Source organism: Dama dama, chromosome 11, assembly GCF_033118175.1.
Source record: "Dama dama isolate Ldn47 chromosome 11, ASM3311817v1, whole genome shotgun sequence".
NCBI lineage: Eukaryota > Metazoa > Chordata > Mammalia > Artiodactyla > Cervidae > Dama > Dama dama.
Genome location: NC_083691.1, coordinates 97,645,824 through 97,673,124, shown reverse-complemented (window position 1 = coordinate 97,673,124; position 27,301 = coordinate 97,645,824). Strand labels below are relative to the sequence as shown.

Sequence of the window (27,301 nt, the reverse complement as noted above, 5' to 3'; positions counted from 1 at the left end):
TTTATAACATGATTTATAGTTGCCAAAAGACTTGGACATATATATTTCTTATTAAATCCTCATCACTACTTTGCAGGACATGTAAGGAAAGTATTATTATCTCTGATTTACAGGTGAGTAAACTGAGGCACGGAGGAATTTTTTTTTTCTCTTAAAGTCATAGAAACAGCAGATTTAAACCTGTGTGTGCAAGTGTGCTATGTCGCTTCAGTCATGTCCAACTCTTTACGACTCCATGGCCTATAGCCCGCCAGGCTCCTCTGTCCATGGGATTCTCCAGGCATGAATACTGCAGTGGGTTGCCATGCCCTCCTCCGGGGACTCTTCCTGACCCAGGGATCAAAACCATGTGGGCGCTTTACCACTAGTGCCTCCTGAGAAGCCCCGATTCAAAGGTAGATGGGCAGAATTCCAGCCCAGCAAAACCTATTCACGCTGCAAAACCCTGACAGGATACGTCATGTCAACATCTACTGCCCAGAGAAGTGGGAAGAGATCCTATTTCTACTGTATGAAAGGAAGCCCAGGTGTGGGGCTGTCCAGAAACTTTATAAGGAACACAGAGTACGCCTACACCTCCCGCAAAGCCGACCTTCTCCCTGCATCACCCCAGAACTTATCCTGGGTCCTCACTGTAGACAGTGATGTAATGATGAAGGGCTACGTAGCCAGCCAGCATGACCACAGGGCTGAGGAGCAGCAGGGCAACGTGCGTACTTCACACCCAGAGCTGCAAGCGGCTACTGGCGTTAGTGTTCTGTGTATTAATCAAAGCAGCAGCTGTGAATGGCTGCAGCCTGCCATGCCCGCTGGCAACTAGGTACCTGAACACATATAACCAGGGAGGTGGAGGAGTTTTGTTAAAAATCTGGCATTCCTGCCTGCCACTCTAGGTTCTTCTATTCTCCAAAAAGGTACTTTTTTTTTTTCATGGAGAATCCAAGGTCAGAAACCTGTTTGCTTTAATGATCTCACAGATGGGTTCTGATGTCTTAACTTAAAAAATAAAGGGACTGATTCTCATGCTCCACCAAAGAGATGGACGTCTGTGAAATGTGGCCCCTCCATAGACCATCTATAGTGACTGCTTTTTGGTCACCATCGCCCACTCTCCCCACCTGGAGGCAATCCACAGAGGCCATGAGAAATGAAATCTTTTCCCGGGATCTTTGAAGAAACCCCTGTAGGTTAAAAACTAACAGAAGCTGAAAAGTCATGCTCGCCTGCTGGTGGAGCCCCGGAAAGTCTCAGGGAGCACACTGGGTGTCCCGTTGTAGCATCCTCTGGAGGTAAGACCTGCCAGGTCCCAGACTGCTCACTGGCCACCACCTTAAGACGTGACTTTGATGGTTAAACTGGTAGAGGGTGAGGAAAAAGAGAATCACTGGTAAAGGAAAACACACAAATTCGAAGGCATAAAGGAAGCCCAGAGTGACTCCCTTTCTTAATTGCCTAATACAATTCCCACTAGATGCATAAATTACAGTTCCTATTAACAGCTCTATGAATAATAATCAGTTTACTTTCTGACTTGTACCTAAATATACTTTCTATATGATTTCATCTTTTATTCAGCTGTTTAAAAGCAGAACATCTAATTACAGTTCCTATTAGTCAACATCATTTTTTTTTTCGTCTTTGCCATGGAGCATGTGTGATGACTGATTTTCTAAAAACAGAATTCCTTAGCATATGGAACAAATCGTGTTATTATTAATGCATCCCCAAATGACTCTGCATTTCAATTCCCTTAATTATTTAGTCATTGCTGATTATGTCTTTTTACAATTCATTATCGCATTTCTCGCAACATGAACATTTTAGTCATTAAGTGTCAAAATGAACGGTTTGACCTCATAAAAAAGACAGTTTTAAAAGTCCGTGCTTCTTTTCTTTAATGTTTTCATGCTATATGATAACGTGGCACTAAACAGAAAGCTTTTTTCAAGGACACTGTAATATACACCTAATCTGTTTACAGTGACAGCCGTTGTTGTCTGACCTTGAGGGGAAGTGAGGAGGTGGGCTGTGGAGCTGCCCCTGGCACATCTCTAAAGATCAATCCAGAATAAATGAGGAGTTTGGGATTAACATATACACACAACTATCTATAAACAGATAATCCACAAGAACCTACTGTATAGCACAGGGAACTCTATTCAATGTTTGGTACAACTTATTAAAATTCTCCAAGCCAGGCTTCAGCAATACGTGAACCAAGAACTTCCAGATGTTCAAGCTGGTTTTAGAAAAGGCAGAGGAACCAGAGATCAAATTGCCAATATCCGCTGGATCATCGAAAAAGCAAGAGAGTTCCAGAAAAACATCTATTTCTGCTTTACTGACTATGCCAAAGCCTTCGACTGTGTGGATCACAATAAACTGTGGAAAATTCTGAAAGACATGGAAATACCAGACCACCTGACCTGCCTCTTGAGAAACCTGTATGCAGGTCAGGAAGCAACAGTTAGAACTGGACATGGAACAACAGACTGGTTCCAAATAGGAAAAGGAGTACGTCAAGGCTGTATACTGTCACCCTGCTTATTTAACTTATGTGCAGAGTACATCATGAGAAACGCTGGGCTGGAAGAAGCACAAGCTGGAATCAAGATTGCCAGGAGAAACAGCAATAACCTCAGATATGCAGATGACACCACCCTTATGGCACAAAGTGAAGAGGAACTAAAAAGCCTCTTGATGAAAGTGAAAGAGGAGAGTGAAAAAGTTGGCTTAAAGCTCAACATTCAGAAAACTAAGATCATGGCATCTGGTCCCATCACCTCATGGGAAATAGATGGGGAGACAGTGGAAACAGTGTCAGACTTTATTTTTTTGGGCTCCAAAATCACTGCAGATGGTGACTGCAGCCATGAAATTAAAAGACGCTTACTCCTTGGAAGGAAAGTTATGACCAACCTAGATAGCATATTAAAAAGCAGAGACATTACTTTGCCAACAAAGGTCCATCTGGTCAAGGCTATGGTTTTTCCAGTGGTCATGTATGGATGTGAGAGTAGGACTGTGAAGAAAGCTGAGCACCGAAAAATTGATGCTTTTGAACTGTGGTGTTGGAGAAGACTCTTGAGAGTCCCTTGGACTGCAAAGAGATTCAGCCAGTCCATCCTAAAGGAGATCAGTCCTGGGTGTTCATTGGAAGGACTGATGCTGAAGCTGAAACTCCAGTACTTTGGCCACATCATGTGAAGAGTTGACTCATTTGAAAAGACCCTGATGCTGGGAGGGATTGGGGGCAGGAGGAGAAGGGGATGACAGAGGATGAGATGGCTGGATGGCATCACCGACTCTATGGGCATGAGTTTGAGTAAACTCCGGGAGTTGGTGATGGACAGGGAGGCCTGGTATGCTGCGATTCATGGGGTCTCAAAGAGTCAGACACGACTGAGCGACTGAACTGAACTAAACTGATTTGGGTAAAGAGTATGAAAGAGAATAGATGTATATGGATAACTGAATCACTTTGCTGATACACCTGACACTCACATATCATTGCGAGTCATCTATACTCCAATATAAAATAAAATTTTAAAAAAGAACCCTAATTCAATCACACTGGGATGTGCTCATTTTAAACAAACATACTATCTGTGTAAGAAGATTGTTGTACTAGTTTTATTCACAAAGCTAAAACCAGCTTTTTGGGAAACTCCGGATAAGAAACATTTACTAAAATGAGAACTGACTCTTAATAAGAATTAACTGTGCCTTCTGGATGATCCTCCAGAACTTATAGAACCAGATTCTGACCTGGACTCTTTAATAAGGCTTGGGCACTAGGACCCCCATGCAGATGTTGGCTCATGATTTCAGGGAGGTCCGTATACCTAGTCTGAGGCCAAATTCACTGTAAAATTTTTTTAAAAAGGCAAAGGGAAAATTGGAGAGGATTAAGAAGGCTGAGAATGTGAGGGAATTAAAGGAAAACAGACATGCTTATTTCCACCTGGCTAAAGCCTTGTCTCTGAGATGTGAGATTTTCTTAGATTTGTAACCTAGATGGTAGATACTACCCTAATGTAAGGGCTCTCCTGGTGGCTCAGACAGTAAGGAATCCGCCTGCAATGTGGGAGACCCGGGTTTGATCCCTGGGTCAGGAAGATCCCCTGGGAGGAGGGCCAACCCGGGGATCAAACCTGGGTCTCCTGCATTGCAGGCAGACACTTTACTGTCTGAGCCACTAGGGAAACCAAGGCCATGGCTGCCCACTCCTGAATTCCTGCCTGGAGAACTCCATGGACAGGGGAGCCTGGTGGGTCACAATCCATGGGGTCACAGAGAGTCAGACAGGACTGAGCGACTAACAAAATGGTAAACCTTTTCACTAGGTACACTTTCTATTTCAGCAAGTACCTCCTGGTCATGCTAACACTGAGTCCTACTGAACGGGACGTGACAATGGAACTTGTTTTTGTCTTTGTCTTTTGATTTAGAACAAGCAACAGATGCCATATTGTCAAAGGGAGGTGTGCCTAGACAGGGCAGAGCTCGAATCAAGTGACAATCCTTCATACATGGTATAAGAATATCAACCCATTTCCTTTCTCATTTCTTCTTTTAAGGGTCCATGTGGAAGCTGGAGATTTTCTTTTCTTTTTTTTTTTTTTGATACCCCTTTAAAAAATTCTTTCTTTCCTTCTTTATTTTTATTTTTGTTGGCTGTGCTGGGTCTTTGTTGCTGTGTGCCGGCTTTCTCCAGTTTTAGAGAATAGTTGCCCCTTTTCACTGCAGTGTGCGGGCTTCTCACTTGATGGTTTCTCTTGGTGCACGGGCTTCAGTAGATGTGGTGACAGGCTCAGTTACCCCGAGGCATGTGGGATCTTCCTGGACCAGGAATCGAACCCATGTCCCCCCGCACTGGAAGGAGGATTCTTAACCACTCAACCATCAGGGAAGTCTGAAGTTGGGGATGTTCTGAACCTACCTCTTTGAAGACTCCCGCTACTTTAACTGTTCCTTCCAAGCCCAAGTAGATTTCTGTGTTTCACACTGCTCACCTCAGTTGGATACGTCTTAACGTGGGTTGGATTTATATTTAAGTAGGAGGGTTCTATGTCATTTGCCAATAAGACAGCTGCTCCAAGCAATCTACCAAGTTTATTCCGATGTGAAAATACCGCTGTAAGTTAGAAGCTATGCATAATTTTTAATCCTTTGTGAGCTCTGAGAAGGAGTCCTTAGAAACACAGTAGACTAGAACATATATTATAAAAACTGCTTTGCCTGGGTAATCTGATTCATAATTAGGCATCATTGGTATAACCATATACTTGTAAAAGCAACGAAAGGGGCATAAATCCACACAAATGAATGTAGTATTACCATAACTAAGAAGGCAAAGAAATTTAAATGAGCACTTTAACTGTACTTAAAGAGATAAAAAACCATCAACCACCTACAAACAATGTTCCACCAGGGGGTGTAGTCTGCATTTACTTGCTTTGTGGCTGCTTTGCAAATGTATGCACCTGAACAGTTGTTTTAAAAGACAGAATTTTTGTAAAGTGATTTATAATGTCCCACTGGCTTTGATATTTATTCCGAGGAAGTATTGTCTTTATATTGTATTGTTTGCCGATCAAACTCAAAGTGATTCCAATGCTTTTGTTTTCTAGTAATATTACCTTGTAAAAAAAGCTGTAAGCAGACACCTAGACTCTGGATATCTAGGGGAATTTACTATTAATCCTATATTAATCCTTTCCTGTAGGCAGGACTCCTTCAGCAAAGCAATGATTTCCTAGCTATAAAGATAATCTCATCAATACTCTACAACTGGATTTTACAGATGGATATTTCCTTAAGTGAACCTCATCTCTAATGAATTTGAAACTACTTGATTATCCTAACGAGAATAATAGCAGCTAACAGTCATCAGTTTCAAAATAAACTGTTTATCTCAATCACAGCTTTGCAAGATTGGTTTACCTCCAGAACTGTGTGTGATGAATGAAAACATTTGGTTAGACATGTTGACTCATGAAGAAGTGTGTATCCACAAATTTATCTGGCAATAGATGTTACAACCACATCACATAATGAGTGAGAACAATGCCTTTCTTCTCTGCGAAATGCACGCTGTATTGAAATCTCTATTGACTGGCTGTCACCAGGCTGGTCAGTGGCAGAGCTGTTGTTGAACAGAGTGTCTGATGCAAGAGCTCCAGCTGCGGTGAAAACTCACACCCTGGCCGGCAGGGGTGCAGGCTGTGGCCAACTGGACCTCTTGGGGCCTCTGACGCTCCATCTTTGTCCACCCCTCTCCTGGAGAGGAGGACAATGTTGACTGCTGGAGCTCTTAGGAAGAGTAATGTGGGCAGGTGGTGTCAGTAACAGAGCTTTATGGAGGGAGGCAAGACACAGGCTGATGCAGAAGAGCCCTGTGCTTCAAGATGCACTACTCATAACTGGGCAATGCATAAATACATGCTAGAGACCAATCTGTAAGGAACTATCAAATGTTCTTTTTGAAAAAACTTATGTGTTTATTTGTGGCTGCGCTGTGTCTTCATTGCTATGCGGGGGCTATCTCTAGCTGCAGTGAGCAGGGGCTGCTCCCTGGCTGTGGTGCACGGACTTCTCTTGTTGTGGAGCACAGGGCCCTAGGGCATATGGGTTTCGGGAGTTGTGGTGCATGGGCTTAGCTGCTCCATGGCACACGGGATCTTCCGGGCCCAGAGATCATGTCTGTGTTCCCTACATTGGCAGGTGGATTCCTAACCGCTGTACCACCAGGGAAGTCCCTCAAAAGTACCCCTGTGCACCCCTTTGTGCCACATGTCAGGTATCAATCCTCAACCAAACTGCTGGAAGCCCTGTACAACTTCTTCCCACTGAAGCAACAGTGGCAGCCACGAGCATCCTTTCATATCCTCGAGGCCAGGAGAGAGAGGTGATACAAACACAAGAGTCCAGATGCATCCCCACAAGGAGAATTTGCCTAGTCTTATGTATTAAAAAATCACTCTATCTGGTTTATGAACTTAGGCTCTGGAGTCTGGAGTTTAAGCCCTAACTGTGTCTATTATTTATTATGTGTTCCCCTCCCCTTATCTCAGTTCCCTGCTCTGGAAGGTGAGGATGACTTCATCCAGGGTTAGAATGAGGATTAAAGGAGAGAGCACAGAAAGCCATCGATGCGTGACACGCCATGCTACCGTCATTGCTTCTGTTGCTTTAGTTCATGCAGTCTGCTCTGGTCCACAGAGTCTATTCAGATCCCTGCACCTTCAAGAAAAGGAGGCTGTCATGCAATGTGACTCTGATGGGCTCTTTATCATTTTTGGTAATAAAAGTTCCAGCACATGTCCTGCAAGTTTTCACATCCTGAGTTTTCCCAGCACTGCTAAGATCTTGGGGTGGGGTAGGGGGTGGGTGGGAGGTTGGGTGGGCAGAAGGAATGCATTTAAAAAATGCTCCAACCAAAGTTATTGCTAATCTTATCTCCAAAACATGTGTTCTAATACACCAAATATTTTGCCCACTGCTTTTTCTTTCCATTTTCCCCCATGAGCACGTGCTTGGCTTTTGATGTGGCATGCACTTTAAAAACACATTATTAAGCATACAAGTCGGTCACCCCTGGAGCTGACACTCTGTCCCCTGCTTATTCTTAACAAGTCTCCTTTTGTGCTGAAGTAATTAATCATTTCAACTTTCTAAGGATTGCTGATGGTCTTTCGAGATGACTCCAGTTACCAAGGCCCCCCACCCCCATCACCATCTACACTGTTCTGCACATGTCAGGAATCTGCTCCTGGGTCTGTATTCACGTCACAGTGGGCTCCTCATCTCATATAACAATAACCTCCAACGTCCAAAAGAACTTAGCGTTCACTTGCCTTTATCCAGAGTCTGGGCTTGCGGTGTGGGTGGAGGTGTGAGTGAGAGACTTTGGTGAAAAAAACAAGGAAATAGAAAGGGAAAAAGAATGGTCAGCGCTGATTTTGCAGCCCAGAGGGGAGGTTTTCATCTCGGGGTCCTGGAGGGAATCTCTTAGGACACCACCTTCTTCATGCATCGTGGCTGAATTTTCTTTCTCCCTTTTTTCTCTTTCTCTCTGGTTTATTGGCAGCTGAGTTTTCAAAGGGCTTTCCTGTTTGAAGCTGAGTCTTTGACTCACCCGGGTCAGAGAATGTCATTTGGTTTCCAGGGTAGGTTGCGGGGGAGTTAGTCATTTTTTAAGATGCTGTATCAACAATTTTAGCTAAATTTAGGTTCTATTTTTAAAAGCCTACCCTTTCCTGTCCTCCACCCAGGTATCCACTGTTAAACTGAATTCAAAAAACAGGTTTAAAAATGACCAAAAACACTATGAGATCACAAGTTATTGCCAGAGAAGGGAACACAAAAATGATTCATAAATTAAATATGCAGATATAAATATACCAATAATGTTGAATTAATTAATATAGATTCCCAGGGTGATTTTTAGAAAATATGCACTTTATAAACAGAGAAAAATCTATATTTGAGATCATTAAAAAGATATTTATGAGTAACTAAAGAATAGAGATGTAACTGAAGAATAGAGAAGTAACTGAAGAATGATCACATGGACCACAGCCTTGTCTAACTCAATGAAACTAAGCCATGCCGTGTGGGGCCACCCAAGACGGCCGGGTCATGGTGGAGAGGTCTGACAGAATGTGGCCCACTGGAGAAGGGAATGGCAAACCACGTCAGTATTCTTGCCTTGAGAACCCCATGAACAGTATGAAAAGGCAAAAAGATAGGACACTGAAAGATGAACTCCCCAGATTGGTAGGTGCCCAACATGCTACTGGAGATCAGTGGAGAAATAACTCCAGAAAGAATGAAGGGATGGAGCCAAAGCAAAAACAATACCCAGCTGTGAATGGGACTGGTGATAGAAGCAAGGTCTGATGCTGTAAAGAGCAATATTGCACAGGAACCTGGAATGTTAGGTCCATGAATCAAGGCAAATTGGAAGTGGTCAAACAGGAGATGGCACGAGTGAATGTCGACATTCTAGGAATCAGCGAACTAAGATGGACTGGAATGGGTGAATTTGACTCAGATGACCATTATATCTACTATTGTGGGCAGGAATCCCTTAGAAGAAATGGAGTAACCATCATAGTCAACAAAAGAGTCTGAAATGCAGTACTTGGATGCAATGTCAAAAACAACAGAATGATCTCTGTTCTTTCCCAAGGCAAACCATTCAATATCACAGTAATCCAAGTCTATGCCCTGACCAGTAACACTGAAGAAGCTGAAGTTGAACAGTTCTATCAAGACCTACAAGACCTACTAGAACTAACACCCAAAAAAGATGTCCTTTTCATTATAGGGGACTGGAATGCAAAAGTAGGAAGTCAAGAAACACCTGGAGTAACAGGCAAATTTGGCCTTGGAGTACGGAATGAAGCAGGGCAAAGGCTAATAGAGTTTTGCCAAGAGAACACACGGGTCATAGCAAACACCCTCTTCCAACAACACAAGAGAAGACTCTACACATGGACATCACCAGATGGTCAACACCGAAATCAGATTGAGAATATTCTTTGCAGCCAAAGAGGGAGAAGCTCTATACAGTCAGCAAAAACAAGACTAGGAGCTGACTGTGGCTCAGATCATGAACTCCTTATTGTCAAATTCAGGCTGAAACTGAAGAAAGTGGAGAATACCACTAGACCGTTCAGGTATGACCTAAATCAAATCCCTTATGACTATACAGTGGAAGTGAGAAATGGATTTAAGGGACTAGATCTGATAGACAGAGTGCCTGATGAACTATGGATGGAGGTTCGTGACATTGTATAGGAGGCAGGAATCAAAACCCTCCCCAAGAAAAAAAATGCAAAAAAGCAAAATGGCTGTCTGAGGAGTCCTTACAAATAGCTGTGAAAAGAAGAGAAGTGAAAAGCAAAGGAGAAAAGGAAGGATATTCCCATTTGAATGCAGAGTTCCAAAGAATGGCAAGGAGAGATAAGAAAGCCTTCCTCAGCAATCAATGCAAAGAGATAGAGGAAAACAACAGAATGGGAAAGACTAGAGATCTCTTCAAGAAAATTAGAGCTATCAAGGGAACCTTTCATGCAAAGATGGGCTCAATAAAGGACAGAAATGGTAGGGACCTAACAGAAGCAGAAGATATTAAGAAGAAGTGGCAAGAATACACAGAAGCACTGTACAAAGAAGCACTGGTGTGATCACTCGCCTAGAGCCAGACATCCTGGAATGTGAAGTCAAGTGGGCCTTAGGAAGCATCTCTACGAACAAAGCTAGTGGAGGTGATGGAATTCCAGTTGAGCTATTTCAAATCCTGAAAGATGATGCTGTGAAAGTGCTGCACTCAATATGCCAGCAAATTTGGAAAACTCAGCAGAGGTCACAGGACGGGAAAAGGTCAGTTTTCATTCCAATCCCTAAGAAAGGCAATCTGAAAGAATGCTCACACTACCGCACAATTGCACTCATCTCACACGCTAGTAAAGTAATGCTTAAAATTCTCCAAGCGAGGCTTCAGCAATATATGAACTATGAACTTCCAGGTGCTCAAGCTGGTTTTAGAAAAGGCAGAGGAACCAGAGATCAAATTGCAAACATCCACTGGATCATCGAAAAAGCAAGTGAGTTCCAGAAAAACATCTATTTCTGCTTTATTGACTATGCCAAAGCCTTTGACTGTGTGGATCACAATAAACTGTGGAAAATTCTAAAAGAGATGGGAATACCAGACCACCTGACCTGCCTCTTGAGAAACCTGTATGCAGGTCAGGAAGCAACAGTTAGAACTGGGCATGGAACAACAGACTGGTTCCAAATAGGAAAAGGAGTACGTCAAGGCTGTATACTGTCACCCTGCTTATTTAACTTATGTGCAGAGTACATCATGAGAAACGCTGGGCTGGAGGAAGTACAATCTGGAATCAAGATTGCCAGGAGAAACAGCAATAACCTCAGATATGCAGATGACACCACCCTTATGGCAGAAAGTGAAGAACTAAAGAGCCTCTTGATGAAAGTGAAAGAGGAGAGTGAAAAAGTTGGCTTAAAGCTTAACATTCAGAAAATAAAGATCATGGCATCTGGTCCCATCACTTCATGACAAATAGATGGGGAACAGTGGAAACAGTGTCAGACTTTATTTTTCTGGGCTCCAAAATCACTGCAGATGGTGATTGCAGCCACGAAATTAAAAGACGCTTACTCCTTGAAAGTAAAGTTATGACCAACCTAGACAGCATGTTAAAAAGCAGAAACATTACTTTGCCAACAAAGGTCCATCTAGTCAAGGCTATGGTTTTTCCAGTAGTCCTGTATGGATGTGAGAGTTGGATGGTGAAGAAAGCTGAGGGCCGAAAAATTGATGCTTTTGAACTGTGGTGTTGGAGAAGACTCTTGAGAGTCCCTTGGACTGCAAAGAGATCCAACCAGTCCATCCTAAAGGAGATCATTCCTAGGTGTTCATTGGAAGGACTGATGTTGAAGCTGAAACGCCAATACTTTGGCCACCTGATGCGAAGAGCTGACTCATTTGAAAAGACCCTGATGCTGGGAAAGATTGAGGGCAGGAGGAAAAGGGGACGACAGAGGATGAGATGGTTGGATGGCATCAATGACTCGATGGACATGGGTCTGGGTGGACTCCGAGAGCTGGTGATGGACAGGGAGGCCTGGTGTGCTGCGGTTCACGAGGTCGCAAAGAGTCGGACACGACTGAGCAACTGAACTAAACTGAAGAATAGAGTTTTAAATTAGCACATAATGTATCAATAATAATGCTGATCTAAGGTTTTTTTAATCAGGTTCCAGAAGCCTAATCAATGTTCACAGAAAAAATACCTTTTTTTTTTTAAAGGAGTAGAATATAAAATGTTTAGTAGTTTTAATTACATAGAACCACAGAATTCTTGTTATTTAGGACAACATAAAAATAAGGCATTAAAATGAAAACATTGTTGTGAAAAAGTTGTACTAATAAACATGGGTAATAATAAACCACCCATGAGTTACACTCCTATAACTTTTTAGGCAATTCAGGGGAGAAAGATATCCATTTGGATAAACAGATACACCTTTTTAGTGGGAGGCTAAAGAAGAGGAAACTCTAATAAATAAAATAGGTCATCTAGTGTCAGAATACCCTGGTGGCTCAGTGGTAAAAAAATTCTTCTGCCAATGTAGGAGACGAGGATTCGTTCCCTGGATCGAAACTATCCCCTGTAGTAGGAAATGGCAACCCACTCCAGTTTTCTTGCCTGGGAAATCCCATGGACAGAGGCTCCTATAGGGCTACAGGCCATGGAGTCACAAGAGTCAGACACAGCTGAGCGACTAAAACAGTAACAACAGTGTCAGGATATGACAAATAGTTTCCAAACCAAAACAGCAATCCCCTCTTATCTACGGGGGAAACATTCTAATACCCTAGTGGGCGCCTGAAACCACAGAGAGCAATAAACTCTGCATACATTATGTTTCTTCCTATATATGTTAATACATAAGTATGGAAAAGTCTGGGCTTCCCCGGTGGCCCAGATGGTAAGGAATCTGCCTGCAATCCAGGAGACCCAGGTTTGATCCCTGGGTTTGGAAGATCCCCTGGAGAAGGGAATGGCAACCGACTCCAGTATTCTTGCCTGGAGAATCCCATGGACAGAGGAGCCTGGTGGGCTACAGTCCATGGGGTTGCAAAGAGCTGGACACGACTGAAAAACTAACACACACACACACACACACACACACACGGGATAAAGTTTAGATATAAATTAGGCACAGTCAGAGAATATCCGAATTGCTAGTATCTACCCTTACACTGTTGGGCCATTATTAAGAAAAATTAGAGCCACTTGTGTACAAGTACCGAGACACCAAGAAGACTCCAAGGTCACTAGCGGGCAGGCTGCACTGGCCGAAGAGATGGTTCGCATCCCAGGTGGGATGGAGTGAGGTGGTGCAAGATTTCATCACGCTGTTCACAATACCATGTGATTTAAAATCACATGGTAAACAAATTGTTTATTCCTGGAATTTTCTATTTAATCGTTTCAGACCTCAGTTGACCACAGGTAACTGAAACTGCAGATAAAAGAGGACTGCTGTACCTGGAGAGACAGAAAGGGGTGTCCTTTCCCTAATTTATCAACAGAAATAAAAGTGTTAGGAAGCAGGCTGAGCACAGTGAATCTCCAGAATTTCTCGGCTACACGTGGGCCCAGGAACGGAGCCACAGACAAATGCGAAAACGCCTCATGTGCAAAATTCAGTTAATTTGGAGCCTAAAGAATGTTGAGACTGGATTTCCTATTCTGACATTGCGGCTGTGTGTGTGGACAGCTTTCAAAATCAGAACAAAATAACATGTAGATAAATAAGGGCGCATGTTCTAAAAGTCATGAAAAATGTCCTGAGTCTCAATCCCTATGTTTTTACAATACTTACATCTCACTGCCTCCAACAACTATTAAAAAAACAAGAACTGCACAACTATAAATCAAATATGTCAGAATTTACAAGACAACATACACATGAAATGGCAAAAAAAAAAAAAATCAGGTTTCTGTTTTTTTTTTTTTTTTAATGTTATAATGTCTACATGGGCTTCCCAAGTGGCACAGTAGTAAGGAATCTGCATGCCAATTAGGGGACTCAGGTTCAACCCCTGAGTTGGGAAGATCCCCTGGAGGAGGAAATGGCAACCTGTTACAGTATTCTTGCCTGAAAAATCTCATGGACAGAGGAACCTGGTGGGTTACTGTCCATGGGGTCACAAAGAATAGGACACGACTGAGCACACACAGCAATGTCTAAATAATTATGAGTGTAAGAACTACAGGTAATTATGTCTTATTTAAAACACGGATGGACCTGAAAACACTATGGTAAGTGAAAGAAGCCACACACAAAAGACTATATACTATTTGATTCCATTTCTATGAAATGTCCAGAATAAGCAAATTTATAGAGACAAAAGGTGGGTTAATGGTTGCCTAGGGATGCAGCGGATGGGGAAAGAAGAGAGGTGGGGGTTATTTTTTGGGGGTAATGAAATGTCCTAAAGGTAACTGTGGTGAAGGACACACAATTATATGAATGTACTAAAAGCCAGTGGATCGTAAATGTTCAATGGGTATGTGAATTATTCTCAAAAAATTTGTTTAAAAAACAAACAATATGATTAATATCTAGATAGATGTTCTAATTTTCCAGGCCTGGATCTTGTCAATCCTCAAATGATCATTTTCGATCTTAGAAATTATTTAAAACTTTCTGGTGAGTATGTAATAGTAATGTGCAGCACATCAGTGTAATATTACAACTCTGCATGTGAAATAAAGAACACTGTGTGTGATTTTCATGATAGTAAGTACAGTCTTAAAATGCACTTCTTGAGTTGATAACTTTGGGTAGATGTGCTTTAATTGTTCCACGAATGGCTTTAGATGGAGCATATTAGTCATGGAAATAGCTTTGACTTCCCTCTCCCGATGCCATGATCAACATCTTAATTAACTGAATTATCCCTGCAAATTTATTACCTTGATTTCTTCAACTTGTAGATTCATCAGATATCAGAACAGAAAACTCAGTCTCATGAAAGATCATCAGACTACAGTTAGCAGATGTTACACAAAAGGTCGGAGCTTTTCTGGTGTGGACATCAGTGCTATGTCCTTTCCACTTCCAACCCTCATGAGTTATTAAGTGAATTCTCATCTCTCTTGAATGTATCCCAATTGAAGAATGTTTCCTAATGCTCCCAGGTAACCCAACAATCTTGACTGTCTTTGGAGAGCTTATGTTTCAGGTTATGCTTCAAGCTTATGCTTCAAAAAAGCACTTCAGTCTTTTTGGGGAAGGACAACAGGGTAGAGAGCAAAAACAGACATTGAGCAAAAGGTCAAAGTCATTCATTCATTCATTATTCCTTATCCATTTATTCAGCATTAATTAAATATCCATTATGTGCTAGTTGCTTGCTAGCCTGGAGATAATGGTCACTGCCTAATGGGACTTAAGAAAGACCATATGAGTCCATACAATAAGAGCTGTGATAAAAGTAAAGGGTCCCTGCAGAATATAGAACAGGAGCATGTATTCAGATTCTGCCAATCAGGAAGGCTTCCTGGAGGCAGTGGCATCTTAAGTGAGGCTTAGAGAAAAAGAAAGAAACACTTGGATGTTTGGGGAGTAAGCCTGGAGGGGAAGGAGACGGCTGTGGTATTGCTTACACAGAAGTCGTGTACAGAATGGGAGGTGGCCAGCGGGGAGAGATGAGGCTGAACACCCCAGGAGCCGGAGCACGTGTGGCTCTGTAGACCACATCCAGGAACCTGACCATGTCCTGAGCCTGGGGAAGCCACTAATGTGTTTCCAGCAAACGTTCTTTAGAAAACTGATTCTGCCTGCACTGGGGAGAGCTAGGGGGAGGCAGGAGACCGGAGGCCAGAAAGGGGGTCTCTGGAGTAATCAAGGTGGAAAGGGATGGTGATGGGGACAGGAAGAAATGGACCCATTAGGAGGAGATTCAGGAGACAGCTGGCAGAGAAAAAGCCAACTGTAGTGAGAGGCGACCTCAAGGCAGAGATATTACGACACATCTGGTGGGGCGACCTGGGAGCATGGGATAGGTGAGCATGAAAATCAGGAAACAGAGCTTGATAAATACACCTGATACCCATCTCAGCACAGATGTGAACGTGAACCGAGGAAAGCAGCCTGTGAGAAGGAGAGCGAGCCGGGGCAGGAGACCTCCACCTAAGGGACAGTTACAGGGAGAGACGTCCATGGAGGAGCCTGGGAGGGAACGGCCACCAGGATGGGAGTAAACCCAGAGGGACGCGGTGTGAGAGATGGCACGTTGAGGTGGGAGTGGTGGTCAGTGGCACTGAATGCCCACCAAGGGCTCACAACAGTGCAGTGGTAAATCTCATTCATGGAAAGAGACCAATAAGGATTTGCACAGGTGCCAAGTTCAAGTGCTTATCTTTATGAGAATGAAGACCCACTGAAATATAAAGAAGCAAAATACTCTGAGACGTTGTGAAAACAGGAGCAGACACACAGCGCTGTGTAACCCAGTGGACCCCGCGGCTGGCTCCGTCACACCTTCTACATTCTTGTGTCGCTGGGGCTGAACCACGCATACCGCCTTTCAGAGGAATGCATCTCTGTTTTCTTGTCCACATTCTCTCTCTGTAACCAACTTGTCCTGTAAGTGCGGGCTGAGCTCCTCCTGTGAGTCTGGCTGGCGTTCTAAAGCACCGAGTAAATCTGCTTCTTTTTGAGTCCCATTCAATCTTATTACCTTTCTGGCTTTGTGGATGTACCTTGCAAGGCTAGAGCAACAGAAAACTTTAAAAATCCAGTCTATTTAACGCCCTGGTCCCCTCATGTAGTGCTGAAGTTCTCCCAGTATCCTGATGTGAAACGAGGAAGCTGTGTCTTTGGCCTTGTTGGGAATCCCACCATCATGCAGTCTGGCTACTGACATGCAGACCTGGCCCAACCTGGGCACTGCAGGAGGCACCAGCGCCCGAGCTTCCTTGACAGCCCGTAGCGTCCAGCTGTTGTTACTATTTGTGGACCTGCTCCTTTCCTCCAGGTGGCCCCGTCACAGCAAGATATTGACAAACATGGGAGCAAAGCTATTGACTATGGTATCAGAACACAGCCGGGACTGTGAGGGTAGAGAGTGTATTCCCACACACCGCTGGGCCTGCTAACATCCCCTTGTGCTTCTCCACTCCTGGTTCTGTAAGCCTCCGTGATGTCTAACCATGCACATGGACAGGTAAACACAGAAAGCCAAAGTCATTCACTCCGGACAGGAGCCTCCAGACCCCCGAGGTCCCTCTGGCCATTGCCCCGAAGCCTCTGGGCTCAGAACAGATTCTGAATTACAAAATTCTCACCCCACTTCTGTTAGAAACTAAAGAGTTTTGGCATCCCCACAAAGCCTACAGAGTATAGCCCAATAGCCCTGAAACTAGCAGCAGGCTGCTGGATATCCCTCATAGGCACCAGGGTGCCTCAGGCAGAGACATGGAGCCACTTAAGTAGGGCTTCTGGTTTCAGCCAAAAGGACTAATAACATCTAGCAAAACTGCAGCTTCAGATTAAAATAAGATATTTTACATGGTGTTTGTGTCTCTGTCCATCCAGGGCATCACTGTTCAGTCTCTCAGCTGTGTCTGACCCTTTGTGTCCCATGATTACTGAATGCCAGGCTTCCCTGTCCTTCACTAACTCCCTGAGGTTGTTCAAATTCATGTCCATTGAGTCGGTGATGCCATCCAACCATCTCCTTCTCTGCCGCCCGCTTCCCCTCCTGCCCTCAGTCTTTTCCAGCATCAGGGTCTTTTCATCCAGGTGGTCAAATGAAAAAAAGAAAAATCAAAACAAGACACTGCCAAGTGAAACTCACATATCTTGGATAAGACATGCAGTTTGCTTGGTGAATTTCTCCAGACCTCCATCACTGTTACTTTTGCTTTGATTCTACTTTACTATACCACGTAATGGGATATGTAAATGGGGCTCCTCTGCAGTTATGCCCAGCCTGATTTTGCCATTTGTGGGCTTCATTTTGTCATGAATAAAATCCTTCCTACTTGAAACAAATGAAATAATTTACAAAGAAAACAACACGAGGCAGAAAATGCCTGTCTGGTCGGAAACAGGGCAGATCTGACCTCGTTCCAGTTCTGCAAATGACCCAAACAGATCATTTAAAACAAGAGTTTCTTTGTTTTCTAGTTTCTCCAAGAGGGGTTAATGCATTTTTGTGGCACAGTGGTAAAGAATCTGCCCGCCAATGCAGGAGATGCAAGAGATAGGTTTTATCCTTGGGTCAGGAACATACCCTGGAAGAGGAAATGGCAACCCACTCCAGTATTCTTGCCTGGGAAATCCCATGGATGGAGGAGCCTGGCAGGCTATAGTCCATGGTGTCTCAAAGAGTTGGACACAACTGAGCACATACACACACATGTATTTTCATTTGGATTAAGGAGCATGTAGACATTTGAGCATCAGGTTTCTCTTGGCACACCAATCAGGGCCTGGTCATGTTGAGGTGGCATGATGATGTACTTGGTATGTGATGGTAACCTCAGCTCTCTCCTCTTTCACAGACCTCCCAGAAACACAACAGAAAATCTTGTTGAGGAGGCTTCTTAGTTTCTAGAAAACCAAGGAAATTGAGTTCCCTCTATTTGCTGGACACCTGACCACCCACAGTGTCAGGAAATTGGTATAGGTCTCCAGAATTTAAACAAGTCCCAGTTACCCACTTCATACAGCAGAAAGGCAACTCTACGTACATATCCACCATGAATATTTCGCAGGAAATTGGAATTAAATTAGTGACTAAAGATGAAAGCCAAGAAGATAATCTGCTCAGATGGTGCCCTGAAACTGTCTGTAAACCCATCCTTTATATCCAAACCAGATCTTGAACACGGGTCTCTTATTACAAAAGCTCCCTACATTATGAAGGGTGCCTCTAAATAACCACCATCTAAAGCTGTCTGGCATCAAATCTGTGCATTCTAGTTTCAGCCCCGCATGACCCCATTACATTGTAAATGGATTTTATTTGCTGAACAAATGTTAATGCCATTCTATGTGAATGGATAACGCTAGGAAAAGCACCTAAGTATTACAGCACTGGAGCCTTTAAGGATGAAATACAGTGTAACTTAAAAAACTGTCTGTTAAAAACATATGTCAAGCCAGGAGGACTCTCAGCCCTTGGAGCTCATCTCCATAGAACTCTGTTATAATTTGTCTCTTGGTTAAATGAATGTTGCCATAATACATAGATTTACTAGGTCCCAGGAATGAAATTCTCTGAGTGAGGATAAAAAATAATTGTACTTGAGAACATAATGTAATATTCAAATGACTGGAAAACAGTTACCTCAGCAAAAATAAGAGAAGGGAGAGGAAAAAGAAGTTTAAAGGTGAGATAGCTAATGTTGGCCATAAAACCTCCGTGAGTTCAAGTGCACGCACGCGTGATCAGGCGCTTTTGGATCACAAACACGTGGGAGCGGGAAACCTCCCTTTTACGGCAAAATGCCTGAGTGGCTTCATGAATGAGCCGGGGCGGGGTGGGGGGGTTGCTTCTTGCTTTAATAAGACAGCACAGCGGGTGGGGGCGGTGCTGGTCCCAGACAGACCTGGTCAAAAATCCCAGCTCTCCTGCATGGCAGCTGTGTTTAACCTCCCTCTGCCTCAGTTTCTTCCTCTGTAAAATGGGGATGATAATAGTTCCCAACTATACAGAAGGCAGCTGTGATGGCCCAATGAGAAAACATAGGCAAGAACCTTAGAAGATGTCTCAGACATAGTGAAAGAAAGTGAAGTCGTTCAGGCATGTCCGACTCTCTGCGACCCCATGGACTGCAGCCTACCGGGCTCCTCCGTCCATGCGATTTTCCAGGCAAGAGTACTGGAGTGGGTTGCTATTTTGTTCTCCAATAAATGTCAGCCCATCCTTGTTGGTGGTCTTTATAGAATTTGGGCTTCCTAGGTGGCACTAGTGGTAAAGAATCCACCTGCCAAGGCAGGAGACGCAAGAGATGCAGGTTTGATCCCTGGGTTGGGAAGATCCCCTGGAGGAGAGCATGACAACCCACTCCAGTATTCTTGCTTGGAGAATCCCAGGGACAGAGGAGCCTGGAAGGCTACAGTCCATGGGGTCACAAAAGAGTAGGACATGACTGAGCAACTGAATACACACTCACATAGAATTTAGTGGAAATGAAGAGCATGAATGGAAACCAAGGCCTCTCCTCATGAGTGGTTTCTAAACTCAGGGACCCCACCCCAGTTTTCTCCAGTCTGGACTCTGCCCCCTCTCCCCCACAGAAACGCACCCCAGCAGTCCAGTGGTTGACTCCAAGCTTCCAATGCAGGGGGCACAGGTTCAGTTCCTGGTCGGGGAACTTTAAGATCCAGCAGGCGGCATGGTATGACCAAAAAATAAATAAATGAAAATAAATTTAGAAAGAAAAAAGAAACAGCACTCCATAAGGTCACCCATGACCTTTCTTTCCAATCCTTTGGGTGGTCTTCCACCCTCCTCTCTCTTTTCCTCTGAGAATTTCTGAGCCCAGTTGAATGGAAATTCTCTTGGCTTCAACTCTGTGACTTTTCAGTCATGATTTTTCCTAAGGTTCTCTGCTGACTCCCTCTCACATGCATTTGCCAGTGGCTATTCCCTTGCCTGGCCTTGAAATGGTAGACTTTAGGTTCTCATTGCTTCTCAGCCTGTAGTTCCTCTCCAGGCAAATGGACCCATTTCTGTAGTTTTACAACCAATGTGCTAATTCATCCAAAATGTTGGCCTGCCTTTCAGACCTCTGTTCTGAGCTTATGCACATTCTCCACATCTACCTGAATATCACAAGGCACCTTAAACTCAGGATATCTGAAAATGATCGTGTGATGTACTCCCTCTTCTTGCCCAACACTTAAACGGGGCAGGACCCTATGGTCCTTGCCCACTCCCCACCCCACCCCACCCCAGTCCTCTGCTTGCCTTTTGCCTGTGGAAAACTTTAGTCAGAGAATAAGCTTAATCAGAGAAATGAGAAATGCAGAGACAAAACAAAGGAGACCAAATAATAATAATGTAGTCATTAAGCACAGTCAAGGACTTTTAGCTCCTTCTCAAGGGCTATAGATAATATTCTGAGCCATACACTCTGAGCTGTCTTATAGATACTGAAACCCCAGGTAGAAGAAGCTAACTACATAATGACCGGACTATACCCATGACATTACATTAGCTGACACAATTCTGAGAACCGGCCTCAAAGAAATGGGGACAAACCAATCGTAGAACTGAAGATTAACTGTACCTAAAACAACCAAGATGACGCTGGTCAGACCCCCGATGACCAATTTAAAGATGACTGTCAGAGCTGACTGTGCTGTTTCTGCATGTACACCCCCTCCCCTGCTTCTGTCTATAAAAACTCCTGCCTTTGTACAGATGGCAGCCCCCCTCTGCCAGTTGCCAACATCTAAAATAAAGCAAACTGTCCTCTCCACCAGCCTGGCCTGTTTATTGGCTTTCAGTAACCACTCTTTTGGTAACAGCATCAGCCTCTCCCTCCATCTTCACAGGTCTCTACCCAGCATCACTGCCCTGGGACCTGCAACAGCCTCCCCGTCCTCCTCCCTCTCCTCCCCATGACAGCCAGTCTGATCACATCCCTCCCAGCTCCGATCCTTCACCGGCTCCCTGGTGCTTAGAGGTTCCTGAGTGTGGTTGAGAAGGTGCCGAACGAATGGCCTCTCCTGCCCGGCTTTTCCCATCCGCCCTCTGGCTGCACGGGCCTCCTCTTTCCTTCCCAGGTCCCTGACAAGCCGAGCTCTTCGCCCCTCCTGATGGGAAGCCCCACCATTTTCTTTAGGTTGCTTTCCTATTCATCCTCCAACTCTCAGCTCACAGGTTGCTTCCTCAGGGACACTATTCTTGATCACAAATTAGGTAATAAATGCTAGAGAAAATGTTCAGGAAACCCTGAGTATTTATCACAAATAGCAGGACAGGTTTATTTAAGAGATTTAAAAAATAATGTAGCATCTATCTCTTCCAGCACACTGTTGCTTCCAAAAGGGCCAGGGTCACATCTGTCTGAAACCTACCACTGATGCCCAGTACCTCCCATATGGAAAGGGCATGCTAACGCTTGTTTAATGACTATCTCAATTTTAATTATTTTAAGGCATTTTTCATGACCCTCTTCTTCCTCCACAAGAAAAGAAGCCACTGCTTTTCAGACTGAGATGCCTGCAAATTATAATTACCTCTGGTGATCTTGATGACATCAGGTTTGCCTGAGTTGATCCCAAGGGGAGAGAACCTGGTAAGGAAAACTGGGCTCCACAAAGAGAGTCCATAGTAACCCACCATTAAAAAGGCCAATACACCTCTTTTTTTAAGGGGGAGGCATACAGCATGTGGAATCTTAGTTCCCTGACCAGGGATGGAACCCATATCCCCTGCTTTGGAAGCTCAGAGTCTTAACCACTGGACTACCAGGGAAGTCCCATCCAATGCATCTTGTCCATGATTTATAGTGAAGGGAATCTGCTTGTGAGCCATCACACTGATGCTCACCATTCTCCTTTAGAGTATTCTTTCACTCACTCACTCATTTATTCATTCATCCCACAAGATCATGAATTCTAAAGTCTAGACACTGGGGCCGCCATGTGGGAAGGACACAGATATATGATGGACACACAACCAACCCAGCAGGCTGTACCTGAGAAGGAATCGTGCATGTGTCTGCAGGAAAGGAGATGCTTAGAAGAGGGCAAGAAGATCCTGGGGATTCACGCTGTGAGAAGCAGGTGACGGCCAGGAAAACACTCCAGGCAAAGCTGGGAATACCCACATGCTCTTCGAGGAGCTCCCGAAGTACCACCGGCCACTCTAACACCTTAGACGGCCAGATAAGGGGCAGGAAAATGCTCCCAGGACAGCACCAGCACCACTAGCACCATCTACACTATCTCCTCACTGGTTGTTCCTTGCGGCCTTTAGGAAGTGCATGACCTAGAGCTCAGCTGTCTTCCAGGGAAGGCAGCGTCCCCCACCCCTGACCCTGCACATGTGCATAAATCAATTATCTCATGGGTCCAGGCTTTCCCTCTTGTTCCACACCTGATCTGAGATGGGCAGGGGAGGCACCCATGGCACGATGGGTTAGGGGTCAGTATTGTAGGGAGGCAGGAGTGAGGCGAGGCTGTGAACCTCAAATCAGCCCTCTTCAGAAAAAAAAAAAATGATGGTTTAAACACTTGACTGCAGTATCCAGTTTTAAGTGATTTTCGCATTATCTAACACATATCCTTCTGGTATGAGAACTACTCAAGCTCTTTATGAACAAGCCTTGCCTGGACTATAGAACAGGCAGGTCCAATGACAGAGCTCTTCCACATCCTCAGAAAAGACAAGAAAGGATCAGAAGCGGCAGGATTTTTAACACAGTGAAACCAATAAGAGGACTGGTATGTTGTGATCTTCTCATTTTTCAGACAGACGCCAAAACCAATTGAAGGAAGATGGCTTCAACACTGAATACTGGGACCCAAAACATGAAAGTATGTTGAAAGAGAAAAATAGGACAAGTACATTAGCATTTTACACTATTTGCATTTAGTCTGAAACAAGGCCCCAGGAAAGAGAATTTATATATAAAATACAATGTGCATTTTATTCAACATATACTTAAATGCCAGGAATGAAGCTGCCACACTTTTCTGATAACTGTTTTCTCTATAAACCTCTGCCACAAAAACAAAAATCATTACAAATTCAACAAACCAAATTTCAATTTATTATTTTCATCAATTCTACAGTGAAGAGATTTGTGAAATAATGCTTTCCAGGAAGAAGAAAAATATTCTACCTCTGAAAATGATTTGACAGTCAATGTAAAATTTTAAACCAAATAATTGTATTATTGTAGTTCACAAGCAATTCAAGAAAAAATATGTAAGGTGTCCAAACATTAAAAATATATTAAAATAAAGTTATTTTTTTATTTATAGGGAATTGCCACACCATCTGGTCTGCTTTATCCTGGTGTTTTGCCCAGTGTAATATCAGCTTTCTGAGAGCCATAAATTATTAGGTTATTCCAATGAAAAAATCTGAGTGAAGAAAAAATATAGGTTGAAGAGGACATCCTGGTTATAAGTCTGAATACTCAGGAGAACACTAACATGGCAGAACAGCCCAGCCTAAGCGAACCTGTGCATGAAACTAGTTCACAGAAGGTGTGCGTGTGAGATGATGATGATGAAAAGGACAGGCTTACAGAGAGGACCAGGCGAAATAATAATGTGCGTAACAATATAGAAATAAATCTTCAGCATTGAGCATTACCTCTTTGTCAGAGTGCTTCTGATTCTAATTAAGTTTGGGAGAAAAATAACCAGGCAACCCCTGACTGACTGGGAAGCATGGACTATTAAAAGACGCTTTTAAATAGTAGGGAGATGAATGGGGGCACCCAAACGTGAACACGGCCATATTTTTCATCTCAACTCTGCAGCTCTATCTTCCAGCTGATCCCCTTCATACAGCGTCACCTCAGCCTGTGCAAAGGGACCAGATGGAGGTGGAGCTCCTAGGTTTCTAAAGGAAGCATGGTTTTGTAAAGTCTTATTTAGGCAACTTGGGTGATTACCCTCTGAAAGGGTAAAGATCAAACAACACACGAACAATGGGCTCACTCTGATACTAGCTGCACACCTCCCTCTGTTTAAAACCTACATCAACCAACTGGTAAAAATTTTAAAAGAGTATCCTTACCCGAATGATTTCTTCAACACAGCTGTTCGTTTCTCCAGATCGACTCTCCTGCAAGCAAAGGGTAAAAAACTTTAGGCCTGATAGAACAGTCTTATGGTTACAATGAAAAGATGGCACGTAAGCCTCCAAACTGAATAGAGTTTGGACAGGGTGCCATGCCTCACAGGGGACTTACAGATGAGCTCTTTTCCTTAAGGGGACAGCACCCATCACAGCTGAGACCACCCCCTTCCCCAACTGCTGCACCATGGACAGGGTGGCCAGAGCATCGCACACGCCCCAGAGTTGCAGCATTGGACCCCCCAGCCTTGTCAACTCTAAGCAGGGCAGGATCCTCAGGAGCACAGCACACACCTGGCAGGTGTGCGCTCCGTGCACCTGGGGCTCCATCAACGTGTGGAAGGAAAGGTGGCCTCTGCTGCAAAGGTGCATCTAGTCCACCCACTGGATACATGCAAGGGCCCTGCCAAACACAAGCACAACTCTGGTAGTCGTATCACTCCCAGAGCCTAGATTTCCAGGGTGATGGGCTGCAACCCGAAAGACCAAAAGGAGACACATCCTGCAAGGGCAGGCTGGCTGTCACATCACCCACACTGCCCTGAGCTGAAGACGGTACAGGCTCCAAGGAATGGGGACGTCAGGTCACAGCCGACTCTGGGGACCATTCTAAGCTTCAGAGATGCTGTGGGGTTACTACTGGGGAACATACTCCCAGAGCACAGGAGGTGGTTTTATGGGGACGTGAAAGCAGCGTTTGCTGGCAGAAGTGCCCACTGTGGTCTCAGTGAGACACTTCTCTGGCCTTTGATTCAATGACATTGACCAGAACTCGGCATGACCTCCCAGAATGAGGCTTTCTTCACGATGTCTTTCCCAAGACTACTCTGTTCTCTTTCCTTCCCACGGTTCTTTCTCCCCGACGAAGGCTGACTTGCATATTGCTGGTTTTCCTCGTTTGCTCTAACTCATCCTTCAGAGGGCAGGTGTCAACCGTGACTTCCTCAGAGTAGCAGCCCTGGCCCTGGGATATTCAGCCACGCAGCACTTGCTTCTTCTCCAGGGCACTCAGCAGGATGATAGTTCACACAGCACTGACTCCCCTTGCAGTGTGCTCACCATGATGGCAATTTATGGACAGGCCCTGGAAAGAGCTCTCCTCCCTCCAGGACACATACTCCACCCAGCTGGGGGCTCTGAGTCCTTCGGCACATGCTTCATATAGCCTTAAGCATCTGCAGTGAACCGGGATCTGTCAGGAAGGCACGAATGAATCTACTTCTTGCCATTCCCGGGGATAGGAACGCTTACCACAACCCACTCGAGGACTTTCCAATATTACAAAGGTTCTACCAAAAAGTGTACCTTCAAACCCCAGACCTCCATGTATGCCCCCCACTTTCTCTTCCTGGTGGTGGAATATTTTATCAGAAATATTCCACACTTCACACTAGGTAAGGAGCATGGGTGAATGAAAGTATGTGAGGCTTGAAAAGGTCCTATACATGATTGAGATTTTTCCTACTCAGATATAGATGATTTGTCCGAGGCTCCCAACTGAGGCACAGGTTTACATGACTTGCCCTCAGGCCACAGAACAGCAGGGCTTGGACCAGGAAACAGGACTCCCAATCCTCAGCTGTGTACAGAAGCTTTCCCCGATCCCAAAGGCTGTGCTGGAAATATATCCATTCCCAAACCTGAGCTCACGTGTTTGTCAAAGGTATTTCATCAGCATGGTTTCCAGGAGTTTTCTATAGCTTGCAAACTTTTTTTTTTTTTTTTAAATTGTGGTAAGGTAAAATACACATAAAATAAGTGATTTTAACCATTTTAACTATATATGGCCTTTAACCATTTTAAGTATATAAGGCCTTTACTGGCCTTAAATGCATTTATAATGTCACATCTGATTCTAGAACATTTCTGTCACCCTGAATGGAGACCCCATGCCCCTTAAGCAGGAACTCTTCATTCCCCCCTCTCCCCAGCCCCTGGTAACCACTAATCTTTTTACTTTCCATCACTATGGATTTTTCTATTCTAGATATTTCATATAAATGAATTATACATTATGTGACCTTTTGTGTCTGGCTGGTTTGTTTCACTTAGAATAATGTTTTCAAGGTTCACGTACGTTGTAGCTTATGTCAGTACTTCATTCCTTTTTTGTGGCTAAATAATATTCCATTGTATTTTAATATTATCACATTCAATTTATCTATTCTTCAGCTGATGGACATTTTGGTTTTTCCACTTTGACTATTGTGATAGCAGTTCTATAAATATCTTTGTACACGCTTTTGTTTGAATACTTGTTTTCACTTCTTTTGGGTTATAGACATAGGAGTCTAATCGGTGGGTCATATTGCAATTCTATGCCTAGCTTTTTGAGGAACTGCCACAAGGTTTTCCATAATGGCATTTTACATTCCTACCAGCAATGTATGAAGGTTCTAATTTTTCCACATCTTCACCAAACACTTGTCATTTTCTGGTTTTGTTTTGTTTTGGATAATAGCCATTCTACTGGGTTGAAATGGTAACTTATTGATGTTTTAATATGTATTTTCCTAAGGATTAAAGAGGTTGAGCATTTTCATGTGAATGTTGGCCACTTAAGTTTCTTTGGAGAAATGGCTTTTTCCCAGTTTTTCATTGGGTTGTTTGATTTTTTTATTGTTTGGTTGTAGAGTTCTTGATATATTTTGGATAAAGACTCATATCAGAGACAAGATTTGCATATATTTTCACCCATTCTGTGGGTTGTATTTCCACTCTTCATAGTGTTCATGGACACACAAAATTTTTAATTTTGATGAAATCCAATTTACCTTTTTCTTTTTTACTTTGCTGTTGAGGTTATTTCTAAGAAACCAAAGCCAAATCCAAGGTTATGAAGATTTCCCCATGTGTTCTTCCAAGAGTTTTACAGTTTTAGTTTTTACATTTAGGACTTTAATCCAA

At 43.7% G+C, this 27,301-nt stretch overlaps 1 protein-coding gene across 2 annotated transcripts in view; it reads right to left on the bottom strand.

Annotated features, from left to right (window-relative positions):
- The window catches only part of AFF3 (ALF transcription elongation factor 3), a 620,532-nt gene that overhangs the window by 277,276 nt on the left and 315,955 nt on the right, over positions 1–27,301 (bottom strand). For both annotated transcript variants that reach the window (XM_061155923.1, XM_061155924.1), the window contains one exon: positions 24,335–24,382. In XM_061155923.1, coding sequence (XP_061011906.1) covers positions 24,335–24,382 — 48 coding nt within the window. The remainder of the gene's footprint in view (positions 1–24,334; positions 24,383–27,301) is intronic.